The 26,626-nt window shown below is 35.9% G+C and overlaps 2 protein-coding genes across 2 annotated transcripts; both read left to right on the top strand.

The window, feature by feature from the left end:
- Positions 1 to 2,300: 2,300 nt before the first annotated feature.
- LOC127520825 (zona pellucida sperm-binding protein 3-like) lies at positions 2,301 to 6,761 on the top strand. The gene is made up of 9 exons (XM_051909447.1): positions 2,301 to 3,047; positions 3,952 to 4,070; positions 4,376 to 4,479; positions 4,549 to 4,726; positions 4,802 to 4,919; positions 5,242 to 5,333; positions 5,413 to 5,501; positions 5,597 to 5,716; positions 6,615 to 6,761. Exons 1-9 carry the CDS (start codon positions 2,361 to 2,363, stop codon positions 6,737 to 6,739), a joined length of 1,632 nt encoding a protein of 543 aa, XP_051765407.1. The 5' UTR covers positions 2,301 to 2,360; the 3' UTR covers positions 6,740 to 6,761.
- A 6,642-nt stretch (positions 6,762 to 13,403) lies between these two features.
- Positions 13,404 to 26,123, top strand: abcb6a (ATP-binding cassette, sub-family B (MDR/TAP), member 6a). The gene is made up of 20 exons (XM_051890491.1): positions 13,404 to 13,648; positions 14,555 to 15,104; positions 16,622 to 16,759; positions 16,853 to 17,042; positions 17,188 to 17,280; positions 17,365 to 17,557; positions 17,754 to 17,875; positions 19,290 to 19,399; positions 19,519 to 19,584; positions 19,722 to 19,847; positions 21,067 to 21,143; positions 21,261 to 21,324; positions 21,406 to 21,491; positions 21,627 to 21,684; positions 21,782 to 21,886; positions 22,396 to 22,570; positions 22,797 to 22,909; positions 22,989 to 23,083; positions 23,230 to 23,298; positions 23,398 to 26,123. Exons 2-20 carry the CDS (start codon positions 14,589 to 14,591, stop codon positions 23,555 to 23,557), a joined length of 2,556 nt encoding a protein of 851 aa, XP_051746451.1. The 5' UTR covers positions 13,404 to 13,648; positions 14,555 to 14,588; the 3' UTR covers positions 23,558 to 26,123.
- The last annotated feature ends 503 nt before the right edge of the window (positions 26,124 to 26,626 follow it).

Genomic DNA, 26,626 nt, shown 5'->3' with positions numbered 1-26,626 from the left:
GAAAGTCCACATAAAACATGAAAACCCAATGTGTGTGTGTGTTTAAATAGACAGATGCTACAATTATTGAATTATTATTGTACCTTGGCAAATCTGAGCACAGTTTGAGACATTTCCAAGGGGGACACATTCGAGATTTCATTCATTCATTCAAAAAAATGCTGGATTAAAAACAACCCAAGTTGGGTTAAATATGGACAAACCCAGCGGTTGGGTTAAATGCTCGACTAACTTGCTGGGTAGTTTTATTTAACCCAACTATTGTTTAAAAAATTACTATATGACTGTCTTAAAATGAACCCAAAATAGGTTGGAAATTAAAAATCAGACACATAATTACTAGAGGCAACAGTAATAATCAAAAGGTGAACATTTATTAATAAGCAATTTAATAAATGTTTATTTTTAAATTATTATTTATTAAACCTATTAATAAATGGTAATTTCCAACATATTTCTGGTTCATTTTAAGCAAGCAATACAGTCATTTTCAAACAATAGTTGAGTTAAATAAAACTACCCAGCATGTTGGGCAAACATTTAACCCAACTTGGGTTATTTTTAACCCAGAATTTGTTCATTCACTCATTCATTCATTCGTTCATGTGAGAAAAACAGGAAATTAGTCTCCATTGTATTTGCTCTCCATTTAATCTCGTTGTTAGAAAAAACAAGTAAGATATTAAAGAGCTGTTTCTGTGATTTTTTTTTCTTTCCTACAGGGTTGTATACTGCATATTTTGACAAATGTAACTGGTTATTCATCTGGAAAGGATGCATACTGTGCACAGTATCTATACATACTGCAAAATTAGCCTAAACATTCTGAATCTTGAATATCATAGTCATTCTACAATTTCTGCCATGTTAAACTGAAATGATAATAGTATGCTATTCCGAATTCATCCAGCCTGAAAATCCTCTAAAGCTCTCAGCTGCTAAATGCAACATAATTACAGCTGGCGCTGCCCTCTAGTGGTGTGAGACTCTCTGTATGACAGTACTCAGAGCTCATTTAGCATGTTTCATAATGAGCAGCTGCTGCCTGTCTGTGTCTGTGGGGAGCAGGGGGTCATGGATACCTGCTTCCTGCGGTCCCCAGCAGATGGCCCTTGCTTTCTGGCACCGGAGTCGCAGACGCCACCGGTTCCATTCAGATCCCCTGGGCCAAATTAGAGGCCATTAATAGAGTTACTCAGAACAGCATAATAGGGTTGATAGGCAGCTCCAACTGATCTGAGACCTGTCCTCTCACAGCTTCCTCTTGTGTCAGAGTGTTTAGCACAGCATGTCGTAAAATTCTGTGAAAGACAAACACAACACACCACCTGATAAACACGCTTTATGTGTGAGGGAGTTGTGAGGGAATCGGCAGTGTGTTTTGTGGAACAGAATCTTTTGCAACTTCTGAAAATAGAGAATATTAGGGTATATTTTCTCAAAGAATTGTGTTTTTCCCCTAATTAGCATATGTTATAGTGGCATAAATGAATAAAAGAAGAGCTAAAAAGAATTTTTGTGTGTCTTTTTACAAAGATTAATCTCACTTCAGAGTGTAAAGTAATTCGTAGTTTTGCTCCTAAACATTTGATATATTACAAATTTAAACAAATAAATAAATAAATAAATAAAACATTAAAAGAAACAATAAATATAGAAGTAGTCTAATTCCGACAAAGGTTATCCACTTCATAAACTTTTTAACTTTTTTATTGGACATTTAAAAAATGCCTAGTATAAATGTGTTGATTTTAAGTATATTAATTAGACATGAGCCTAATTTCTTATGTAAGTATAAAATAACTGCTTTTTTTTTACAGGATCATACTTCTAATATACATCACATTTATATATCGTATGATATATATTAAATACATTTTCTGGTGAAAACCCATGTTCAAAAATATAAATATATGTCTATATTTCAAATAAATGAATCTCATTTTTTTATGCAAGTATAAAAGTAAATTTTTTTTTAATATTAATACAAATTATATATCATATTTTAATTAAAAAAAAATTAAGGCAATGTTTTCTGATGAAACCAGTTCATTTTTTTTTTTTTTTTTTTCATAATGATGACAGTACTATTGTTAAATATAGTTTTAAATACATTTTAAATACATTTCCTCACGTTGTCATCATGTGATAAGATGAAAATATTAACATTGGGAAACTACTATGTGAATTTGTCAGCAGTAAAATAGAACTCTGCAGCATTTGATTGGCATGGGCTGGAGGGAAATTTAAAGGGGCGGAGTCAAATTTGAACCTGACCATTCCAACCAATCAACATTAAAGAGTGATAGGGAGTTGTTAAATCCTCTGAGCACTCAGAGGAATGTCTTGAGAGACCAACAATGGGAAGAAGTTCAGTGGTTATTGATTTTATAATTATAGTTTCATGTGGATTACTGTGTTGTGCTGAACAATTGAACTTATGGGAACAATCTTTAGACCAAGGCTCGAGTCAAAATGCTGTCTTCAGACAGCCAATGCCAGCGCAAGGGCCTGATCAAAGTGCGTTAGGCTTCGCACCCAACATGTTTCAAAACCTTATTGAATCCAGGGGACCTGCACCTGTAGCTCCTTGGAGACCTGCCCCAGCATTGGGGCAAGAGCTACCAATGCAAGCACAATCCCAGAGAACCAACTACGCACCTGTTCCCCTTCAACCTAGCCAGCCTTTGCGAAGCCAAGTGAATTTTGGACTAATAAAACCTGAGCAAACGGTTGAGACGTTCTCACAAACCCAACAGGGATTCCAGAAGCCCATTCCAGGTCCTGATCTCTATCCTGACCTCAAGGATGAGTTGGTTATGGGGCCAGAGTTTGTACCCAAGGTGCCAGAGCCAGCAAACACCGTGGAGGTTCATTGTGATGAGGTCTCTGTCAATGTGCAGGTGAAGCAAGATTTCTTGGGAAACAATCAGTTCATCAACCCCTCTGATCTGACGCTGGGTGGTTGTCCATCTGTTGGATTTGATGACCATGCCAGGATTGTTGCTTTTCAATCAGAGCTACAAGGATGTGGAAGCACACTAACGGTACTGTATGTTCTGGTTCGCATTGGTGCTCTACTGTTTACTGTCTTCTATTTGTGATCCTGCTATTAGACATTTGGACAATGATATTTGTAACCTTTCAGTCAAGACGCTCTTTAGGTGTTTTCATGTTTGCTTTCACCCCAAATTTGACTTTTGGCCGGGAGTTTGATTGACAGGTGATCTAACCAATCATAACGCCGAATCCGCCATTTTGTAAGACAAAGCAGTCAGGGGAGTTACTAGAATTAGTAGAACGTAGGTGGACTTGAACTTGAAAAATGGTGTGTACTGACGTCTTTCCGCGGTTGAAACAACATTCATTCATGTTTATTTGACGCTAAAAATGAACTAGTCGGAAGAGATGATCGGTTCACGAGCCGTTTGAACTAAGGCGCTACAGCGATCTGTCGCGACACATTAAAGAGCCACAAAACGGTATTTGTTTAAATGTCTTTAAAATCTACAAAATTTGAGACTGTTTCATATCAAAAGTAACCTGCTCTGTCTTGTCTGTCGACGCGTTGTCAGTGTCCTCTTTGCTCCTCGATGTATTTTAGAAATGTGATGCGTGAGAGACGTAGCAACAGTAACTAAAGGGGGCGGGTCTTTGCGCACGGAATTATAAATGGCGAGGGGCACCTCAACATGGCCATATGATAAAGATAAATGTGTAATATGGGGATCGGTTGACTATTTAATGATTTAGTTTTATTTAGATATTTATTTATCCACTTATTGTCTTTGTATTTTTGTCTCATTTTTTTTCTTTTTGTATGTGTATATATTTGTGTATTATTGCTAAATTATCATTTATCTTATTTTGAATTTTATTTTATTATTTGTCTCTTTTCTTCATCATTTTAATTTTTTGTATGAATAATTTGTGGCCTTTCCCCCCCCCCAGATGACTGAAGATTCACTTGTTTATTCCTTTGTTTTGGTGTATTCACCTTCACCTCTTCCTAACACGCCTATTGTGAAGACAAATGAAGCTATGGTTGCAATTCATTGCATCTACCCAAGGTAACTCTCTTTAAATCTTTCAAACTAACATAACATGACAACCAGGCTTTAGTTTATAAGAGCTGAAGTCATAACCTCTAAGAGTTCTCTTTATGACAGCATTTTAGTTCAACACGCAGAACACATTTAGGATTTTGAGAATAAAGATGTAAAGTTTTGTGGAATTGGTTTATAATAGGTCCAAGATGAAATTGTTTTATCTTAATACTTCACATCAATATTTAACCTCCTATTTATTTACAATTTGTCATAGCTGTCATACTGTGGTTCTCCACATGCTGTACATTGTATCTTGTATCTTTCAGGAAACACAATGTGAGTAGTAATGCATTGCATCCCAACTGGATTCCCTATGCTGCAGCGAGAGCTGGCGAAGAATATTTACACTTTTCCCTTAAGCTCATGACTGGTATGTAGACTTTTAGCATTATTGTGTTTAGTTCTTAACCTGAATGTCTTAATCAGACCTGTTCTACAGATGACTGGAGGTATGAGCGACCCTCTAACGCCTACTTTCTGGGAGATTTCATAAACCTGGAAGCCTCAGTGGTCCGTGCTAATCACGTTCCCCTGCGGGTGTTTGTGGAAAGCTGCGCAGCTACTTTGGGCCCCAGCGGGGAAACCACCACCGTCTACACGTTCATCGAGAACAGCGGGTGAGCGACTATTCCAGACAGACCTATCAAACTATTGCGCCATTGTTGGTTTATGCGGTTAAATGAAATCTTTAGATGCATGGTGGATGCCAAGCTGACAAATTCCAGATCCAAGTTCATGCCCAGGATGCAGGATGACAAGTTACAATTTCAGATAGAGGCATTCAGATTTAACCAAGATTCCCGTGGATTGGTGAGCCCATTACTGTATACTATCAGGAAAAAAATGTACCTTTTAGAGGTGCAAAAGCTTGTCACTGGGGTAGTACCCTTAAAAAGACAACTTTGTACCTTAGCAGCCCCTAAAGCAACCCCTACCTTAGAATAGTAATATGTATTCTTGGATTAGTACTGTGAACTTCCGATTGAATAAGATACAAAGATGTCCCAGGTACAAGTTTTGCACTTTTGTTTCTGAGAGTGTACAGTTTGTTCTGTTTACACTTGATCTAGATCAGCCATTTGTTAATCTGAATTAATCAGATCGAGTTTGGTTGTTTTTTTTTCTCTCCCAGATCTACATCACTTGTCATTTAAAGGCTACTACAACATCCAGTCCCATTGATATTATGAACAAGGCCTGCTCATTTGTTAAAGAAACAAACAGGTATGTGTGAAGTAATGTCGGAAGAAAGTTTAGGAGTCTCCATTCAACGTCCAATGAGTATTCCCATGTTTCCTAACAGCTGGACTGCTGCAAACGGAGACAATCAGGTGTGTGGCTGTTGTGAGACCAGCTGTTCCATGAGAAAGGGCAGAAGTCTGGATTCTGATGGTATCGTTCCACTTTTAAATCCATCCCAATATATTTGGAAAGCTATAAACTATTTCTGCGCAACTTGAATGTTTCAGTCTGTTTTGCATTTTAAGATTCCATGTTGGAAGATGAGGCTACTATTGGGCCGATTATTGTCCAGGAGCCACAACCAATGGAGGAAGAGCCTTTACTGCAAATTGAAGAGTCTTCTCAGGTGTCATCGAAAGATGCAGGTGACTATTGACATCATTAATATGATTAATTTAAGTATGCAGTGTCCCAGAATGCAAACTGCCCTTCAAAAGTTTGAGGTTAAGGCTTATATTTTAAAACTCTGCTTTATTCCTGTGATCAAAGTTAATAAAGGCCTTCAAAAGTGAAGTGATGTGTTTTTGTATAAATATCCATTTTGCATAAATATTCATAATTAACTTTATAAATTCAAATAACTGATATTTTTTAATATAACTGATTGTGTCCGTCTGAAAGAAGAAAGTCATATACACCTGGCTTGAGGGTGAGTAAAATCATGGGACAATTTTTATTTTTGGGTGAACTATCCCTTTAATATTTGTGGAAACTGATGCTTTTTATTTTTTTTATTTTTTATTTTTTTTATTAAGGATTCTTTTGAATGGAAAAATAGCATTTATTTGAAATTAGAAGTCTTTTATATCCTAATAAATGCCTTCACTGTCACTTTTGATCATTTTAATGTATTCTTGCTGAGTAGGAGTATTCATTTCTTTAAAGTCCCCCTGTAGTCATTAATTTTATCCCTTAAAACTCATCTTTGATCACCAAAATTGCGTATTTAAATCCCCCGCCTTAATTAGCCCCGCCTCCAATCACTCACACCAGCTCAGAGATCCACTCGGTCAACTTGCTGAGGTAAATGCGGTGATGGCGTTGACTTATGAATTTGCGCATGGTTTGTCGTAAAGTCACCTTGAGACCAGTTGGTTATAAATAATTTGAGAAAGTAGCTTAGATTTTGTTTATTTGGTATCTAATGCAATTACATTGACATTTAAGAGCTCAAATACTTTTTTGGGCCACTGTATATAGAGTGATTTTTATGTCTGTGTCCAGCATCATAACCCTTCCTCCTTTACCTTCTTCCTCCTCTAGAGTACTCCATCGAGTTGGTGCTCATGACTGCTTTGGTGGTCACCGTTGTAATCTTGTGTGTCATTATCCTTGGAACGTTGTTTTACCAAAGACGTCAGAAACTGCCTGTGCTGACTTGTGAATGAGAATAAAAGCTGTTTTGTCTAACGGGTGTGTTTGTTTCCTTGGTCTGCTGTTGCCTGCAGTTAGTTGGTTAAAGCCCATTAGGTTCTTGTTTCTGTTCAGGGAATCCCATCTGTAGTAAATGACCCATCATCTTGCTGATGCGGCACTGTTTACCAGTTTGGAACACGGTAACAATTTGCCGTTCACGGCTTTCCAGCATTGCACCGTTAAAGTGACACAAATGTACTGGCTACATGTAAGTGTGCTTGTATGCTTTCAAAGAAAGAAAAAAAAAAAGTTAAATTCAGACTGTTATGATTTTGACTGCTCAACTACTTTTGGTCATATTTGTTTTATTATATTTATCTCCAGAGAATGAGTCTAATATAAAACCCCTTGCATAAAAATGGCTTTCATATTTTGGTGACTGAGTTTTATGGTCTGTGTCTTGCATTTGGTAAAACGGACTGCATCTGCGCTCATGGGAACAGGAAGACAAATAGGCGTAATTAAAATGGCCATAAAAGCAATAGGAAGCTTTATTGAAATGAAGTGGGGTATGGAAGTATAATGGTGTGTTTGTAGCCAGCTGATGTTGTGTAATATTGGTGTGTTTTACAAACACATCCATTGACTTGCAGTGACCCAGTAATGAGTAATAAACCTCATGGTTTATGGTGTGGCGGTTTGCTGCCTTCTGAATGCCCAAAACCAGATACTGGCCATGGGAGAGAAAGAGGGAATGCTCATGTGGAAATCATTATAATTCATGGCAGTTATGATAAATGTCTAAATGTTGTTGTGGAATAAAATTGTCTTTGACTAGATGATTGACTAGAAATATTTGCACCCAAAATAAATGTTAAAAGGAATTAAACTTACATTACATTTTTAAATGACTGAAGCAAAGCCACATAAGGTGAGCAAATATTTAACAAGATTTTTTTTTTTTTTTTTTTCTTCTCACATAATTTTTTATCAGGATCATTCTGATCTTAATTTTAAACATCAGAGAAATCAGGTTTAAAGAATTAATGAGCTGACACACAAATGCATAATATGTTATTTATACGTTTTCAAAGAATGCAACACTTGCCTTGGTTTTTTTTTCTATTTCTGTGTTGGAAATATTTTAAATACAAAGAAATGATTAAAAAAGGGGGTAAAAAAAACACCTGCAAATATTGCAGAAAATCCTACTTTTAAACTGTATTTTTTGCTGTTTTCCAGTAAAAAGTCTATTTATCTTTTTTTTTTTTTTTTTTTTTTTTTTTAATTGTGAATTTTATGAGACATTACTTTTAAGCTAGTATATCTTGAAAAAAGTTTGCAATCATCAAGATTTTTTAATGTTTTTGAAAGTCTTCCGGTCACCAAGACTGCATTTATTTGATCAAAAATACAGTAAAAATTTGAAATATTATTACAACGTAAAACCGCTGTTTTCTATGTGAATATATATATAGTCAAATGTAATTTATTCCTGTGATCAAAGCTGAATTTTCAGCATCATTACTCCAGTCTTCAGTGTCACATGATCCTACAGAAATCATTCTAATATGATGATTTGCTGCTCAAGAAACATTTCTGATTATTATCAATGTTGAAAACAGTTCAGTTTATTGTACTTTTTTTTTTCAGAATGCTTTGATTTATCTGAAATAGAAAGCTTTTGTAACATTATAAATGTCTTAACTGTCACTTTTGACACAAAAGCTTTCTATTTCAGATACATGCTCATAAAAAATACATATTTGTATGTTGTATTCATGTGTAAAATGTATCTATAATATATAAAATAGCCTATGTAAAAAAGTAAATATTTTTAATATAATTTATCTTGAATATGTATGTTTGTTTTTTTCTATTGGCCATTTTTCTATGTATAACTCAAATGTATTTGTATATTCTTGTATAACAGCCTTTTTGTGTCAGTATATATATGTAATTATAATATAGAATACATAAAAACTGCATAAACATTTAAACTTAAATCATTAAAACTCATTAATATTTCTGTACTTCGTTTAGGGGTCACACTAGGCTCCATCACAGTCAAAAGTGACCAAAGCCTTGAAATGTAACTTTTTTTGTTTTTCAGGAAAACCAATGAAATATATTTTTGTTCAATAATATTTTTTGATTATTTAAAATGTTGAGGGTATTTTATAATACTATTCAGTATTTATACAATTTTTACTAGCTATTTTTCCCAATTGAAATTGTGTATGTTAAAAAAAATTATTTAATCTATTTTCCACTCCTGACATTTTAGAGTGTCCCCCCTTCATTGCTGTGCACTTTTTTTTCTGCGCAGTGGCTGATTTGTAGTTTGTACCACCAAAAGATTCTCTGAGTTTTCGTATATTTTCGTGTTTCCCATTCATTTCCTATGTCGGTCATTTTTGACCAGCAAAGGAGCCAAGCGTGACTTTTTTACGACCCTTTAACATATCCGAATCATGTCCATGATTTTTTTTGTGTTCACATAGCTAATGTGACAAAAGTCACCACGTTTCCTCCCATTCTAATCAAGAATAATGAAGTTCAAAATCTAAACCTTTTCGGTCATTTTTGAACGAAGTGTATGGGGTTAACTCATTAATATTTCTGTATTTTTTTGGCAACTTGTGAATGATGTCTTTCTGCATTTGCACTGTGTCATTTCTTTTGTGTAGCGTGTTTACAACTAATCTTCAAATAAAGCACTTGAGTCACTGTAAATGACCCTGTTCTTCTTGTGTTTGAATGAGGTAGGTAGACTGACCATGATAAAGATGACGAAAGGCCTCCTGTCTTGGAGCGAGACGACCCTGTCAGAGCTCATAATTAACCCCCTTAATTAAGACCCCCGCCAACAATGAAATGTTCATAATGGAGGAGGAGATTTAATTACCTTTCTCTTGCAGCCCAAGATCCAGACACTCAGGAAACAATTAAGTTCCTCTTAGTCTGTGTAATGGCCCTGAGTCTGGACTTCACTGACCTCCTCTATTAATAACACATATGATGTCTTCAGATCACAGACTTCACTTCAGTGTATTCAGGAAATTATGAGGTAATTGTCTTTGTAAAATGAACGAACAAAGAGGTCGTTTCAGCGGCTAATACTGAATTTTGAGGTGATGATGACTCATGACTGGTCAGGTCATTAGTAAATGTTGAAATGAACATGAATTTGATTAACGCTTTATTTTTCATTGTTAGTTCATACAGTCCCACTGTAGTCAAAAATTGTATCTTTGATCACCAAAATGACATATTTAAATGTTTTTCCTGTGAAAAAAAATCTTCATGCCTTAAAATAGCTTGAATGTAACTCTACACCCTTGCTTCATTTAGTATACGTGGATCTAAGAATATGCAAATTAGCCCCGCCTCCACTCAATCACACGATCTCAGAGATCCACTCGGTCAACTGTAGTAAACGCTACACAATGGCATGTGGAAATACTGGTTTAATTCAGACAAATATGTTTAAACCAGAAACGGATTCAGAAGAAGAGGTGGAAGAGTGAATTATACAGGCTTCGCCACATAATTAATGATATGCTAAAGCCCGCCCACACGTTGACGTGATTGGTTAACATATTTATGACGTAGAGAACGAGCGATTTCAAACCACGTTTTTGAGACTGTCTTTGGTAAACTTACTGCAGTTTTAAGGAGAAAATACTCAGCAATGCTGTTGACTTTACACGGTTTGTCTTAAAGATATTAAAAACACCACATAGACATATAAACAACAAACACTTGATTTTCACCACAGGGGGTCGGGGTCTAGGCTAATAGAGTTAAATAATGTTAACAAATGTAACCTTATTGTAAGGTGTTTCCATTGGACGTTTCTGGACAGTTAGTGGTTAAATTTATGTAGTTGCTGTGGAGTTGATTCAACTCATCGACTAGCATGTGCTGTCATGTTAATCTTTTGTGAAGCAGTCCGACGTAAAATGACGGCATGATAACAACACTCTACTACAACAACTCTTCCTCTTCTCTAAAGCAGCCCAACATGACCTCACCCCATTTGTTGCGTGTTCTCGGGGACGGGATTTATGTCAATTTTGGGGTTTGTGATGTCACTAACCCAGGAAGAAGCTCAATGTAGTCCTTAAAAAGCAATTTCTCTAAAAGAAAATATCTCCCTTTGCATTGAACTTTGAGCGTTGTAACTTTGCAGATGTTGTTTATGCTCAAACAGCAACATTACACACTAACTAAAGTTAAAAAAGTCAAATCATAATCAACCACCCCTTTAAGACCTGTTCCAGTGCTGAACAAGAACCAGAAACAAAAAAAAATACACGTCATTCCAGTCCAAAATCCACTAATATTCCCCACAGCTTCCTGAAAAGCACTGTGTGAGCACATCTTGTTTTTCTTTGTAGTGAGGAAACACAGTCCCGTCCCGCATGTATTGCATTTGTGTTGGTTTTGAGGTTTGTAGTGGATATAAGCATGCAAATTTGTTCATTTATTAATTTTCCCCCCAGATGTGAACATGTGTAATTCGTCTGGAAATATGCATGCATACAATACAAGAAAAGGACAAGAATGAAATAAACAGTAGCAGGGTTTTTTATGTGTCATGTGTGCGAAAACACAGAGTAAGTAAAAAAATTCCTTACCCTCAGCACAATGCAAAACAAAGACAGCCTGTGTTCGCAAAAGCATACTGCTACTACGCTGCAGTATGTCTATAGTAGGCTATATTATGCTTAATAAGTGAATTTCTGTATGCACGGGATACCCGAAAAAAGAAAAAAGAATACTGTGCAATATGCAACATGCTGGACCTGACCTTCCATTTCCAGTGTGATGAATGAACTTCAAGTAATGTCAGCCATTATTTTAACACTTCTTGTTTGACTCATTATTTGGTAGGAAAGCCAAATGTAAGTGCATTTTTATTTATGCATTATACACCATTCAGGCATAACATTATGAGCACTGACAGGTGAAGTGAACAACACTGATTATCTCTTCATCACGGCACCTGTTAGTGGGTGGGATATATTAGGCAGCAAGTGAACATTTTGTCCTCAAAGTTGATGTGTTAGAAGCAGGAAAATGGGCAAGCGTAAGGATTTGAGTGAGTTTGACAAGGGCCAAACTGTGATGGCTAGACGACTGGGTCAGAGCATCTCCAAAACTGCAGCTCTTGTGGGGTGTTCCCGGTCTGCAGTGGTCAGTATCTATCAAAAGTAGTCCAAGGAAGTAACAGTGGTGAACCGGCGACAGGGTCATGGACGGCCAAGGCTCATTGATGCACGTGGGGAGCGAAGGCTGGCCTGTGTGGTTCGATCCAACACATGACACCAGGATGCACTATGGGAAGAAGGCAAGCTGGCGGAGGCAGTGTGATGCTTTGGGCAATGTTCTGCTGGGAAACCTTGATCCATGTAGATGTTACTTTGACACGTACCACCTACCTAAGCATTGTTGCAGACCATGTACACCCTTTCATGGAAACGGTATTCCCTGGTGGCTGTGGCCTCTTGCAGCAGGATAATGCGCCCTGCCACAAAGCAAAAATGGTTCAGGAATGGTTTGAGGAGCACAACAACAAGTTTGAGGTGTTGACTTGGCCTCCAAATTCCCCAGATCTCAATCCAATCGAGCATCTGTGGGATGTGCTGAACAAACAAGTCCGATCCATGGAGGCTCCACCTCGCAACTTACAGGACTTAAATGATCTGCTGCTAACATCTTGGTGCCAGATACCACAGCACACCTTCAGGGGTCTAGTGGAGTCCATGCCTCGACAGGTCAGGGCTGTTTTGGCAGCAAAAGGGGGACCAACACAATATTTGGAAGGTGGTCATAATGTTATGCCTGATCGGTGTATATATCATGTTTAGTGTGTAATAATGCATGCTATTTCACATACTACCTAAAAAAATAGTAGGTACTATAGTGGGTAGTGTAGGCGGTGTATGCTGCACAACATAGCCTGTATAATGCTGCCCTCTGCTGGTGATTGAATTTATCCAGTTTGAAGCTTTAAAAGGATACTTCACACAAAAAATTAAAAGTCTGCCATTATCTACTCACCCTCAAGTTGTTCCAAACCTGTATTAGTTTCTTTCTTCTGTTGAACACAAAAGAAGATATTTTGAAGAATATCGGGTAACTAAACAGTTGACGGTAGCCATTGACTTCCAAAGTTTTTTTTTTCCATACAGTGGAAGTACTGTCTGGTTACCAACATTCTTCAAAATATCTTCATGTTCATAAGAAAAAAAATAACATCATGCAGGTTCTGAATAACCTGAGGGTGGGTAAATGATGACAGAATTGAATTGGGTGAACTATCCATTTAAATAAGCAATATATTATTTTTTCTTTATATAATATCTCTTTATAAGTCTCTTAAAAAATAACCCGTATGCACTAGGAACGTCTGCCTTTGTTGTTATACAGGTTTGGGCGGCAGATGTCACATGGTAACAACCATAGACACAACAACTGTTTTATAATTCATTCCTTTCGGGGGCGCTCGGCGGCTCAGAAAGCCAAAGGTTCCTTTGAATCCCATTCAAATCTTAGAACTAAAGAGCAGACGCTTTTACAATAAACTGCTCTATGGAAATCAACGAGTGATCACAAGTAACTTTGATTGGACCATCCTTACTTGCGCTGAGAAAAGTCACACTTACCACGTGACACAGCGCCATGACGCAACGTACACTTTGAATCACGGCACTAGGACCATGAGGCGTCTGTTTGCCCCGGTATTTTTATTGTGTAAGTCATGGATTGTGGAGTTGAACGGCGTGAGTTTCTGACTGTAAGGTCATATACAGCAACCGCATATGATGAGATGTTTTAGGAGCGCTAACATCACCATAATCCATCATCTGAGGGGATAATTATTCAAGGACGCACACGAAAGACTAAAAGGATCCCAGTAACGTTGGAAACAGGTTAGTTCATATTCTTACTGGCCTAACACAAGTTCACACGGTAATACTGTGGTGCTTTGGTGTAAATGTGGTAATAAACAACACTATACGTTGTAATAAATAACACTTACAAAGAAGTGGAGCTGTCATGTTCGTTGTACATGGTACAGTAGTATTGTTGTACCATATTATGCATGCAGTATGTTTTATCACGGTAGTGTATTAGTAAGTTGGTCACAACTTTTTTTTGGTCAATTAAAATAAAAGCTAATCCTAATATTAAATAAACGTAATAATATAATTGTATTGCGTTAAAATGTAAGTTTTGACTGGCTCATGAACATCATCAAGAATAAACCTTGTTTTTTTAAAATACGTATTATTATTTATTATATTTAATAAAATTAGAAAGTTTTAATATCAATTTTATACATATACATATTATTTACGACATTAACATGCTATATTTTTGTTCAATATAGTAAACAATATGTAATTTGAAAAATCTATTTTTTATTATTGTTGATGTTTTTGTACATGAATAATGGTAATATTCTGGTATTATTTAAAAGTACCTTGTGATACCACCATGAAAATACTATGGTATATTATTATGTTAATAATTCTATACTGTGGTAGCAGTGTCTGAAACTATCACTGTACCATGCAGCTGTTTTAGTATTGTTAAGATACTATTATAATTTTTATCTTTTGAATATTTGTATTTTTTATTTTTTAAATAAAAATTTAGCCAATTAATAAAATGTAATTTATATATATATATATATGTAGTAACACCATAGTATGTGAATATGAAAAGCATACATTACCATGGTATTACCATCTGCTACCTATGGCCTGCCACAGTATATTTTTGTTGTGGGAAACACAAGTTTATTTGGTTCCTCACCATATTACTTTTTCCAGATATTCTTTGTGTGGATCCATCATCATCATCATCATGGTGGAGATGAAGAGTTACTGTGAAGCCGGAGTCTCCATGCAGCAGGTCTGGGTGGAGGGCGGTCTGACCCTCTGCTTCTACTTCACCCTGGTGCCGTCCATCCTCCTCACCCTCTCCTTCCTCTTCGGCACGTTCCTGTGTATATGCTACGGCCGCTATGGCACAGACATGGAGCCCAAGTTCATCCCTCGCTCCCGACTCTACCGGCTCCAAGTGGGCCTGTCGGTGTTGCTCGCCTTGCTGGCTCTGGGCTGGATGGTGTTTCGGATCGCTCGGAGCGGAGAGCTGCCGGGATACGTGATTCTGTACGGCTGTCTCTCCATGCTGGGCTGGCTTTGGGCTGTGGCTCTGCTGCGTCTGGAGAGAAAGAGGGTTCTGGTGCGGGACAGAACCAGAGGACACAGTACGGTACTATTGCTGTACTGGGCCGTGGCTTTTGCGGCAGAAAACCTGGCGTTTGTGTCGTGGATGAGCCCTCAGTGGTGGTGGACTCTGGAGACATTCGATCAACAGGTACGTGTGTGATTGGTTAGGAAGAATGCTGTCTATTAATTAGTTAATAAAGAGTATTTGCATATGCTAATTCGTTGCATTAATATGGGCTTTTTTTTTTTTTGCCTGTTTATCAACCACAAGGTGAAAAATAATGCCTAAACATAAAGTTATGCACCAGATTGTAGTACATTTTAGTGTTTCATATTGTATTATCATGGATCTCTGTGGTGTAACCTTTGGCATTGATTCTGTTGTCCTGTCTAAAGTGGAAGGATTTGAAAGTGGTGACAGATGAAGGAATGCTGCTCACACACTATGACTCAGCATTATGGTGATTTTGTAAAAGGATTATTTGTATAGAATAAATATTGTGGATCCAACTCTGAATGACTCTGCAATTCTGTCAAGTTTGCGTTGTCATTACAAAAATGTATTGAGTCATTTTGTGGTTTTAAATAGTAGGTAGTGACAATATTGTCGAGTCATGCTCAGTTCTGGCTGCATTCCTTTCTAGCCTCATTGGCCACACCCCAACCGTTTAGGTTTGACCAATCCGCTAACAGTTTATGTGACACTGCATGACGTAGCAGTTTTACTCTGCTCACTCTAGTCTTGCTCTAAACTTTGAATGTTGAATGCAAAAGTTGATAAAAGTTGCATATTATAAAAATATAATTTTTTATATATATATATAAAAATATAATAATATTATATATATAAATAATTTTATTATTATATATAATATTATTTATAATTATATTCATTTAATTGTTTTTAATTAAACAATTATAATTATATAATATATATATATATATAATTTTATTATAATTTTGTTTATTTTTAATTATATTTAATTATTATTAATTAAACTATTATAAATGTATTTATATATATATGTAATTTAATATTATTTTTAATTATATTTATTTAATTATTAATTAAACAATTATAAGTTTATTTTATATATATATATATATATATATATATATATATATATATATATTATAATATAATAAAATTATAATTGTTTATTTATTAAAACATTAATACATAATCAATAATTGTAAATTATTAAACAGTAAATAAGTTTAAAAATAAAATATAACTCTTAAATATACATTATATAATTATAAATGTAAGTAGACCTAAAACTTAAAACTAAATTTAAACATTTTAATATTATATTTCAGTTTAAATATTTTATATTTAAAATATTTTTTTCTTTAATGTGCTTTATTTTAAATTTGGCACCCTATACTGATGCTACAATTGTTTTTATTGGTAACTTATTAATTACAGAAGACAAATTCAGTAAGACACACTGGAGTCAAATTCATGCCACAAAATAAGCTTTTTTTTAATGCCAAAGAAACCATAAAATATTTGAAGTGCTTTTGTTTAAACGCTAATGACCAAAAATCTGAGACACATTATAGTGATGCCACTCTTTACTCTTTAGATGATATGATATGATTCTAGCAGATACAAACAATAGCAAATAATAATTTCCATATGCATTGTGACTATGTCTGCAGATAGAGTTTGCTTTCTGGCTGGTGCGGTACTTCAGCTCAGGTTTGCTGTTCCTGTTAGGCCTCAAAGCTCCAGGATTGCCTAGCCGACCGTACATGCTTCTGGTCAATGAAGATGAGCGAGATGTTGAGCATGGAGCAGTAAGACATTAGATGCTCTCTGCTATTGTCAAATCTGCATAAATACATCTTACTATCATTAATCTGATTAACACATCTCTTGCATGTTTTCAGCCTCTCTTGGGTAATTCTGAAGAGAATCAGTCCACGTGGAAAGACTTTAGGCAGAAGGTGCGTCTGTTGGTGCCGTACATGTGGCCTAAAGGCAATGTCGTGCTTCAGCTGCTGGTTCTGCTGTGTCTCGGGCTGCTGGGAGTGGAACGTGTCATCAATGTGTTTGTGCCCATCTACTACAAGAACATAGGTGCGGAGTCTTATTCAGTCATGATTGAATTTTTTTTATAAAATATAAGGGAAGTAATTGTACTTTTGGGTCAGTAGCCTTTTCTCAAATGGCATATGTATATATAGCTAAGCAATATTTGTACTTTTATGAATCTCCTTTACAGTGAACCAGCTGACAGATGGGAGCTCTTGGAAGACTCTGGCGACTACAGTGTGTCTTTACGGGCTCCTGAAGTTCCTGCAGGGTGGTGGAGCTGGTGAGGGAACATCACTTAATTTAATGATATCTTTGATGTGGATTATCAGTTTGAATCTGACCACAATCTCATCTTCATCTGCAGGTGCGTCTGGGTTCGTGAGTAACATGCGTTCGTTCCTGTGGATTCGAGTGCAGCAGTACACTAACCGTGTGGTCCAGGTGCGTCTCTTTGCTCACCTGCACTCTCTGTCTCTGCGCTGGCACCTGGGCCGCCGCACCGGAGACGTCCTGAGAAGCATCGACAGAGGAACCTCCTCCATCAACAGCCTGCTGAGGTGACAGCTAAAAAAATTATTTGAAATTTGACATTAGTCTTGATACATGCAAGTACTGATACATAATCAAGGTCATTTAGGACTGTTTAGGTCTTGGATGCATACACACCTTAAGTATAAATAGTATTCTTTTACAGTAAAAGTGATCCCAGTCTCTATTGTCTTGAAATATTTTTTTTATTTCTTATTCCAACAGCTATATCGTGTTCAGCATCTTGCCCACCATCGCTGACATTGTCATCGCCATTATCTATTTTATATCCAATTTCAATGCCTGGTTTGGCCTCATAGTCTTCGTTTGTATGGCCCTCTACCTCAGTGAGTATCTAACAATGGTCATTTCTAAATGTGTATACATGAGCACACACATATATATATGCAATATCACACGAGTAGCAGTGCAATATGGCTGTATATCAGCACCGTAGGTAATCACAGCTTGCTGATATAGAGCCATATTGCATGGCTACAAGTGATATTGCGTTTATATAACAGTTCGACGGCACAAGTGTGTTAATAAATAAGAACAACAGAGTGTCTTTAAAAACGCTCTTTTGTGCAGGAATACTTCCTCCCACCATGGATTCAAATCTCAAGTTGACAGTTTAACAGTTGAGCCCAAGCCTCCGTTACTAATTCTAAAACGTCACTTTAGAACTATTAACGAAGAAACGTTGAGTCGCTTCATTGAAGCTTATTATATTTTGTTGAGTAGAGTATTATGGTATTATGAGAGAGAGATCGACAAAACGAGTGCATTACCTCCATCTGATATAGCATTCATTCTTCAGGTCGATGTCCATAATATTATATACAATAAAAAAATCAGTTTAAATGTAAAAAAGAGGGATCAGTGTCTTTGTCCTTTTAAAAGTTAAGGGGATTTCCCATTACAGCGCTAAAACAAATTCCTTGTTTACAACCAGTCCCTTTCAATTTTGCTAGCATTTGCGATCTCTAGCGGACCCTTTCTCAATACCAAATACAACATATTATTTATGACTTTATTTTATAAAGTTATGAAACTTAATTTTCCCCTCAATCTAAATCGATTTGCTCTGGAACAAGTAATACTGTATATTAATAAGACGAAAGATTGCCTCTTTGATATACCCAAAACAAATTATATCTCATGTTTAACCACTATCTACATAAGAGTTAGCGGCAAATTCCCGAAGGACTGGCCGAGATGAAGCTGTTCTCTGCGGGTACACGAGCACTGAACAGCCGCTGACGGCTAACAACTCGTTATAAAAATAATAAAAATGACAAAACCTCATAACATACTTTTAAAATTAAAAGTAAATAACTAAATAAAAGCTAATTCAAAATATGTATAAATATTTTAGTAGTATATAAATAATACTAAAACAACACTGTCAAAGAACCTCATTTTGCGGGCTTGTTTAATTCTGCAATTGGTGCACATTTATGACTTTGTAAAGTTCAAATTACAGTTGATATTACTCACACTGGAAATGGAAGGACAAGTAGTCTAGTGCATTGCATTGTGGGATACAGTGTGCTGCACAATTTAGCAAATTTAATTTGTCAAGGTATTCCATGCAAATTTCATGTATGTATAAAGTTTGGCATTCTGAATATACCTAAAATCTGCAGGATTATTGCTTTTGATTCTCCTTGTTTCAGGAGTCACTGAAGACTGAAGAATAGAAATATACCAAATCAGCATTTGATTGATTGACTGCTCTGTTATCTGTGTCTCTTTCAGCTCTCACCATCGTTATCACTGAATGGAGAACCAAATACAGACGAGATATGAACACACAAGATAACAATGCCAAATCGAAAGCTGTGGACTCTTTATTGAACTTTGAGACGGTATGGATTTGTTTTGTTCCCTCTTTGTTTGGCTAAGGTGTCAGAGTGTGTGTTATAAAAAATAAAAAAAAATTGAAAAAATTGTATATGGTGTGATTGAATTGTGTTAATGTCAACAGGTGAAATATTACAATGCAGAGAGTTATGAAGCAAATCGCTTTGAGGATGCCATCCTGAAATATCAGGTAGTATTTTTTTTTTTTCAAGGATGTTTTTAGACTGCTCTCCAGACCAGATTTGTTATTATGTGTATTTTATAGTTTATTGGTTAATAGCATAAATCATAAATACAATTTTCATAATTATATTCTGTTTTGCTCAGGTATCGGAATGGAAGACCAACGCGTCCCTGGCGTTTTTAAATCAAACGCAGAACCTCATCATCGGTTTGGGTCTGCTGACCGGATCGCTGCTCTGTGCATACTTCGTGACAGAGGGGAAGTTTCAGGTACGAACAGTCGGGAACACCTCAGATATCAGACCACTGCCAGAAACTTATGAAGCCATCACATCATCTGTGGTTTAGAAACAAATAAAAAAGGAACAAATTAATTATTCAGCAAGGATGCATTAAATTAACGCAAAAGTCACAGTAAAGACATTTATAATGTTAAAAAAAGATTTCAGTTTCAAACAAATTATGTTCTTTTGAACTTTCTATTTTATCAGTGAAGCCTGAAAAAAAAAAAAAAAGTGTGATGGTTATAAAAATATTAAGCAGCACAACTGTTTTCAACATCGATAATAAGAAGAAGAATTGATTCTTGCGCAGCAAATCAGCATATTAGAATGATTTCTGAAGGATCATGTGACACTAAAGACTGGAGTTGTCTCTGAAGAGTATTTTATTGGATTGTAGTGAGTTTAATGGCTTGAAGAAAAAAAAAAATGTATTCATCTGGCACTGGCAAAAAAAAAAAAAAAGTGTAACTTAAGTGCAGAATTCATTTTAAAAACTTTATTATTTTAATGTATTTTAATTAGTGCTGTCTAACAGGTAGGAAATATACAGAAATTGAATAAAGTTATACACTTCACAGTCTTCACTGCATAAATTATAAATGAAATTATTGAGATTATAGTGAGATTAATCCTTATTAAAGCTACAAATTTCTCTGTTACCTTTGTTCTTTGATGAACATTAATGACAGACATCATCACAGCAACTGGTTTATTAGGCTGCTGTCACTTTAAGAGCTGCTGCTGCTGAACATGATTTTTCTCACAACTCTTTAAGTTCATTTAAAACGTTATTTAACTCATTTAAGACTGCTCTTATGAGGATACTCAGCAAAAAGGGCATTTTGGCATCATTGTGTGTGTTATTGTTTTGTTTAAGCACAAAAGAGAACTCGATACTGGCTCGCGTCTTTCTGTGCACACGAGTCGTGTGTGTCACATGACATGACATTCACAGACAGCGCGTTCTCGTTTGTCTTTTGGCGCTTGAATGGTTTAAAAGCATTTGCGTGAATAAGAGCGTGATCAAATAATGTAACGCTAGCCAAATTATGATGGAAAAAACGGATGCTGCGTTAATTACGTTAAATATTTTTAACAAATTAAACTTAAAAAATTAATCGCATGCATTAACGCGATATATAATTTTTTTTTTTTTTTTTTTCCCATGTGACATTAACTGCTTTCAACTCATCATGTTCTTCCAGGTCGGAGATTATGTGCTGTTTGGAACATACATCATCCAGCTCTACACTCCTCTCAACTGGTTTGGAACATACTACAGGTATGGAGCTTTTTTCTAAATCTTGGTTAATAGTTTATCGTCAGCGTATAGATCACTATTTATATGCATTTTCAAAAGAACAAAGATGAAAGTAAGCGTGTATCTTTCCTTGAACAGAATGATCCAGAGCTCCTTCATCGATATGGAAAGCATGTTCAAGCTCTTCACTGAGGAGGAGGAAGTGAGTGGAGGGTTTTCTTTGAAATTCATTTCAGAGAAGCTTTGAATAATTCCTGACATGATAATTTGGGTTATTGCTTAGGTGAAGGATGATGTCAATGCAGGAAACCTCAACTTCAGGCAGGGAAAAGTAGAATTTGAGAATGTCTTCTTCAGCTACACGCAAGGGTAAGAAGCTTCAGTTAGATGTATTTCTATTATTCTTCATTATTATTTATTTTTAGATGAATTGATTTTATAAATGAGCAATAATCACTTAATAATATGCAACTTTTATTTTATATGATATGGATGTTTTTGCAGCAAAGAAATTCTAAAAGATGTCTCTTTTACTGTACTTCCCGGACAGACGGTCGCACTTGTAAGTCTTTTCTGTTTTATGCTATTCTATTCTGCTCTAAACTGACTTTGAGTTTATATTTGAGTACACAAAATTTGACTGTTTGGATTTCTCTCAGGTTGGACAGTCTGGATCAGGAAAGAGCACCATCATCCGTCTGCTTTTCCGTTTTTATGACGTACAGGGCGGGTGTATAAAAATAGACGGTCAAGACATCTCAAAGGTGAACAAAAGTTTTCTAGCCACTCGCAATCCCACGCCAAAATTCAAGCCCTGTAACACCAACAATATTCATCCGGAGCAAATGAAACGAGTGAGGGGAGGCGGGTTTGTGTGTCAACTCGCTGTCAGAGAGAAAGAGCAGCTGGTATCGTGTATCTATTCTGTGGAAAATGAATATTGGAAAACGTTTCAGATATTTCAGTATCGATATGTATCGAAAAATCGATATTTTTGACAACACTACATTGCGCTTAGTTTATTATTTCAGATGACTTTTTAAAAGACTATAATTAAAAAAAATTTATATATTATATATATTAAATTCAATCTGCCAAAGTGGCTAGTAGGAGTGAGTGTGTTACTGGTTGGCGGGTGTTAATGTCAAGCCCTGCTTGTAATATATAAAATTGCACCCAAACCTTTCCCTACATGAACATGTGGAGGAATATTTTGTCCTTTGTTTTTTATGTTTCAAGCTCTTAATAATTCATACGTCTGGTTGTGTCTCAGGTGAAGCAGACCTCTCTGCGCGCTCACATTGGTGTCGTCCCTCAGGACACTGTCCTGTTTAATGACAATATTCGGGACAACATCCGTTACGGTCGAGTTGCTGCTACTGACCAAGAGGTGGAGGAGGCTGCGATTGCCGCTGACATCCATGACAAAATCGTAACTTTCCCAGACGGTGAGAACCATTTTGCCATTAAAAAAACTATAATTAAACTGCAAGTAATGAATATAAATAGGGTGTTTGAAATACAGACCTTTATAAAATGTGCTCAGATTATTGTAGATCATTTGTGCTGGACAGAGAGCATCATTTGGCTTTTTATGCCATCCATTTGGCTCATTTTGAGTCTAGATAATGTTTGAATTCATAATTGATATTCATGATTGATTTATATTTGTAGGCTATGACACTCAGGTGGGTGAGAGGGGGCTGAAGTTGAGTGGAGGAGAGAAGCAGAGAGTCGCCATCGCTCGCACCATCCTCAAAGCTCCACAAATCATCCTTCTTGATGAGGTACATCATCATCATCAGTGCATTATGTACTCAAGTACTTTTTTCTTCATGGACTAATTTACTCATCCTCTACCCATAGGCCACGTCTGCTCTAGACACACAGACTGAGCGAAATATTCAGGCATCGCTGGCTAAAATCTGCACCAACAGAACCTCCATTGTGGTGGCACACAGGTAAACACATGATTAAATGAATTAAGAGAGTTTTTACTCAAATCTACTCCCATAGATTATTACAGTAAAAGCATAAGCCATAAAACAAAATATTAAAGTCTTTTATACATTACAGTATTTCTTATTGTATAATGCAAATATTGTAGATTGTCGACTGTCATTGGAGCTGACGTGATTCTTGTACTTCTTGATGGGCAGATTGTGGAGAGAGGAAGGTGAGTTCATTTACTAGTACTCTGAACTCAAAGTCCGACTCGATATAGTTTAATACATGAACTATGCAGGTTAAAGTCCAGTATTATTGTTTGTCGTAGGCACGAGGAGCTGTTGGCGAAGGGAGGGCTGTACTCTGACATGTGGCAGAAACAGCAGCAGGTTCAGGATTCAGACTCGGCCTCTGACAGCGAGACTAAAGACAGGAAATCAGAGAAACTACAGCCACAAACATCCACTACAGGACACAAGGGACACTAGATACATGATGGGACATAAAACCTGGTTTTGTGTGCACTTTAAGCTCGCCCAATGCTGTTTTGGCATATTAGAATGATTATTTAATATTTTATGTTTTTGGTAGTTCTTAAAAGGATTATTGCTGACCTTAAAGTTTTTTTGAATTTTTTTTTTTTATATATATTTCTTTGCATTCACTTGTTTCCGCCACTGAATAAAAAATAAAAATAGTAATTGTGACTTTTTATCTCGCAATTCTGTCTTTTTTTTTCTTCTCGCAATTGATATAAACTCGCAATTGCGAGTTATAAAGTCAGAATTGCGTGATATAAAGTTGCAATTCTGAGAAAAAGTCAGTCTTTTTTCCCTCAGAATTGGACTTTATAACCATAGACTGTATAAAACATGGACGTAGTGTCCGTGGCGTCACCCGTAGGTTTCTGAAGAGCATTTTTGAAGCCCAAAGTGGGCGGAGCCGACCGTCGCCATCTTGGCAGCGCGTCACAGTGCATCACTCCCAGATAACCGAAAATGGGCAAAGAGGTGGGACATGGGTGGAGCTGAGGTGCCTGGTTGCTGAAACCACACCCGCCTAGCGCGACGTGATCAAGTTAGCTCAGGCTAAGGAGCTATCTCTATCTATCTTAGATATTATCTAAAATATTAATAAAGATAACAAATTATACTTAATTTGAAAGTTTTAAGGGGTTTACTACTTTAAGGATCAATCTACGGTGTCTCTTTTACGATATAGATGCTCCAGCAACAGCAATATTGCAAAATCAAAACGGTATTTCATACCTTTGTAATGAAATAGCGATTGCGAGATAAATCCAATCCGTCGCACTTTGGTAAAATGTCCATGATAAGCGTCCATTGAAAAACAGACAACAGCACTTTTTGTCCACAAATGAAATATTGATATATTGCCCATTGTTTGCGTCATATTTCTTCAGAACGTTCTGCTCTCTGTCATTATTCTTTAAGAAATTATGCAATCTGAGCACCGTTTATGTTGTAAAACTGAACTAGACTCTCACAAACAAATTAGGCAGCATTCAAAGTAAATTTTGGTAAATTTTTGGTAAAATTTGGTAAAATTTCAAAATAGTGTAGCAGTTTCAGTTATAATATCCAAGCAGTGCTGTCGGATTTTGTGGTGTCTTGAGAGGCCTATTCTCTAGCCATTATCATTGTAGTAAATCTGACAGACAAAACTTTTAGTCAGTGCCCAAACCACTTTTTGTACCAGGCTGTAAACATATTTATTTCTGCTGTAAAGTTGGGCATTTTAACATGGGGGAGATACAGATTTGACTCCCTTTTGGAGCCTGTCTCTAGCGGCCAGTCGATGAATTGCACTTTGAGTCACTTCCATGTTGGTTTCAAGAGAGACTGCGGGAGGTTGCCGCTTGTTTATAACTCGCAATTGCGAGTTTATATCTCCCAATTCTGAGAAAAGAAGTCAGAATTGTGAGATATAAACTCGCAATTGCAAGGAAGAAAAGTCAGAATTGCGAGGAAAAAGTCAGAATTCTGAAACTCACAATTGTGACATATCACGCAATTTCCCTCACAATTGCACTTTATATCACAATTCTGAGAAAAAAGTAAAAATTGCGAGATATAAACTCGCAATTGTGAGAGAAAAAAAATAAGATCTTTTATTTATTCCTTTTATTTATTTATTTTTTTTATTGCGTGGCGGAAACAAGCTTCCATGCTTTCCACTCATTTCCTTCGAAGTGCATTTATAATGCTAAATACTATCACCATTAATGAGAGAAGACTGACAGCTATTTTACATTGTATAAATCCCTCCACATCTACAACTTTAGGCAATACATTGCGGAGACGTTATTATGATGAATGTACTTTCTGTTATTTAAGTGAATTTCTGTGGTTGCATTGATTCTATGATGCTTCCGATTTGCTGTTCTTTGCAATAGGAAAACTGCTTGTAATTGTGAATATGATCGTATACTTTGAGGCTTTATTTAATTAGAAAAGGGATAATTATATTTCTGGTGCCATTGTATATCAGTACATACTAATGCTGATATTTGAATTTCTGTACAGACTAAGATTAAATTTGAATTTAGGAGTATGTTATAAGCAGAGGGGAAAATCTATATCGTCAGTCAATTTTAATGTTAATTTCTGACATTATGTGCATATTCATCTGACTTTTTTACGTTCTTTATGATCGTTTGTGTGCTTAAAGATTGTATTTTCTCATGCTGTGTGTGCGTGTGGAGTGGTACTTGTTGCTTAGATGCAATATATTGCTGTACTGTACAACTTCAGTTCATCAAAGGGACAAAGGAGACCACTCACTTTATAGCACTGACACTAAACTCAGGGGACAAGGTTGAAATGAGCCATTGGGATGTTTTTTTTTTAGTCATTGAAAAAGAAAAATGGGGGGAAAAAAAAAAAAAAAATCTACTACATTTTTTAATGGAGATACAGACTGACAGAATTTGCCTTGGATAAAGTAATTCAGTTGTGACCGAATGGCTAAAGTCTGTGAAAAAAAAATTGTGTATTTTATTGTACAATAAAGCTAGAGACATGCATATATTTATATTAATGTTTATTCTGCTTATTGATCATATATTATTCTGTGCATAAAATATTGTCTGTACTGTACATTAAAATCAAATTCGTATAGTCCCTTCATATTTTGTTTACAAATTAAAATACCTAAAATTATGAATTATATATATATATAAAATTATGAATTAGATATTTTTGGTTCATTATTATTATATTGGTATTGTGATCTCAAGTGCTGATCATGGGGCGTTTTGGAATTAGTTTGTATACACAATTAATGAAAATGTGTAGTAATAATAATAATAATAAAAAATTATTTAGATCAAAAAGAGCACCTACTGAAATATAACCACACCAGTTATCATAAATATCACCAATCATCGGTGTATATGATTTGCTGAAAACTATGGCTCATGAATATTAAATACCTTACGTGTTAGGACGCTTAACTAAGTGACGCGAGTATGAATACATTCACGAAGCTTTCGCCATAATAGGACAGGTAAACTGTCATACTGATCTAGAAAACAA

This window comes from Ctenopharyngodon idella, chromosome 1 (genome assembly GCF_019924925.1).
Source record: "Ctenopharyngodon idella isolate HZGC_01 chromosome 1, HZGC01, whole genome shotgun sequence".
Taxonomy (NCBI): Eukaryota; Metazoa; Chordata; class Actinopteri; order Cypriniformes; family Xenocyprididae; genus Ctenopharyngodon; species Ctenopharyngodon idella.
This window is presented reverse-complemented; position numbering and strand designations above follow the sequence as displayed.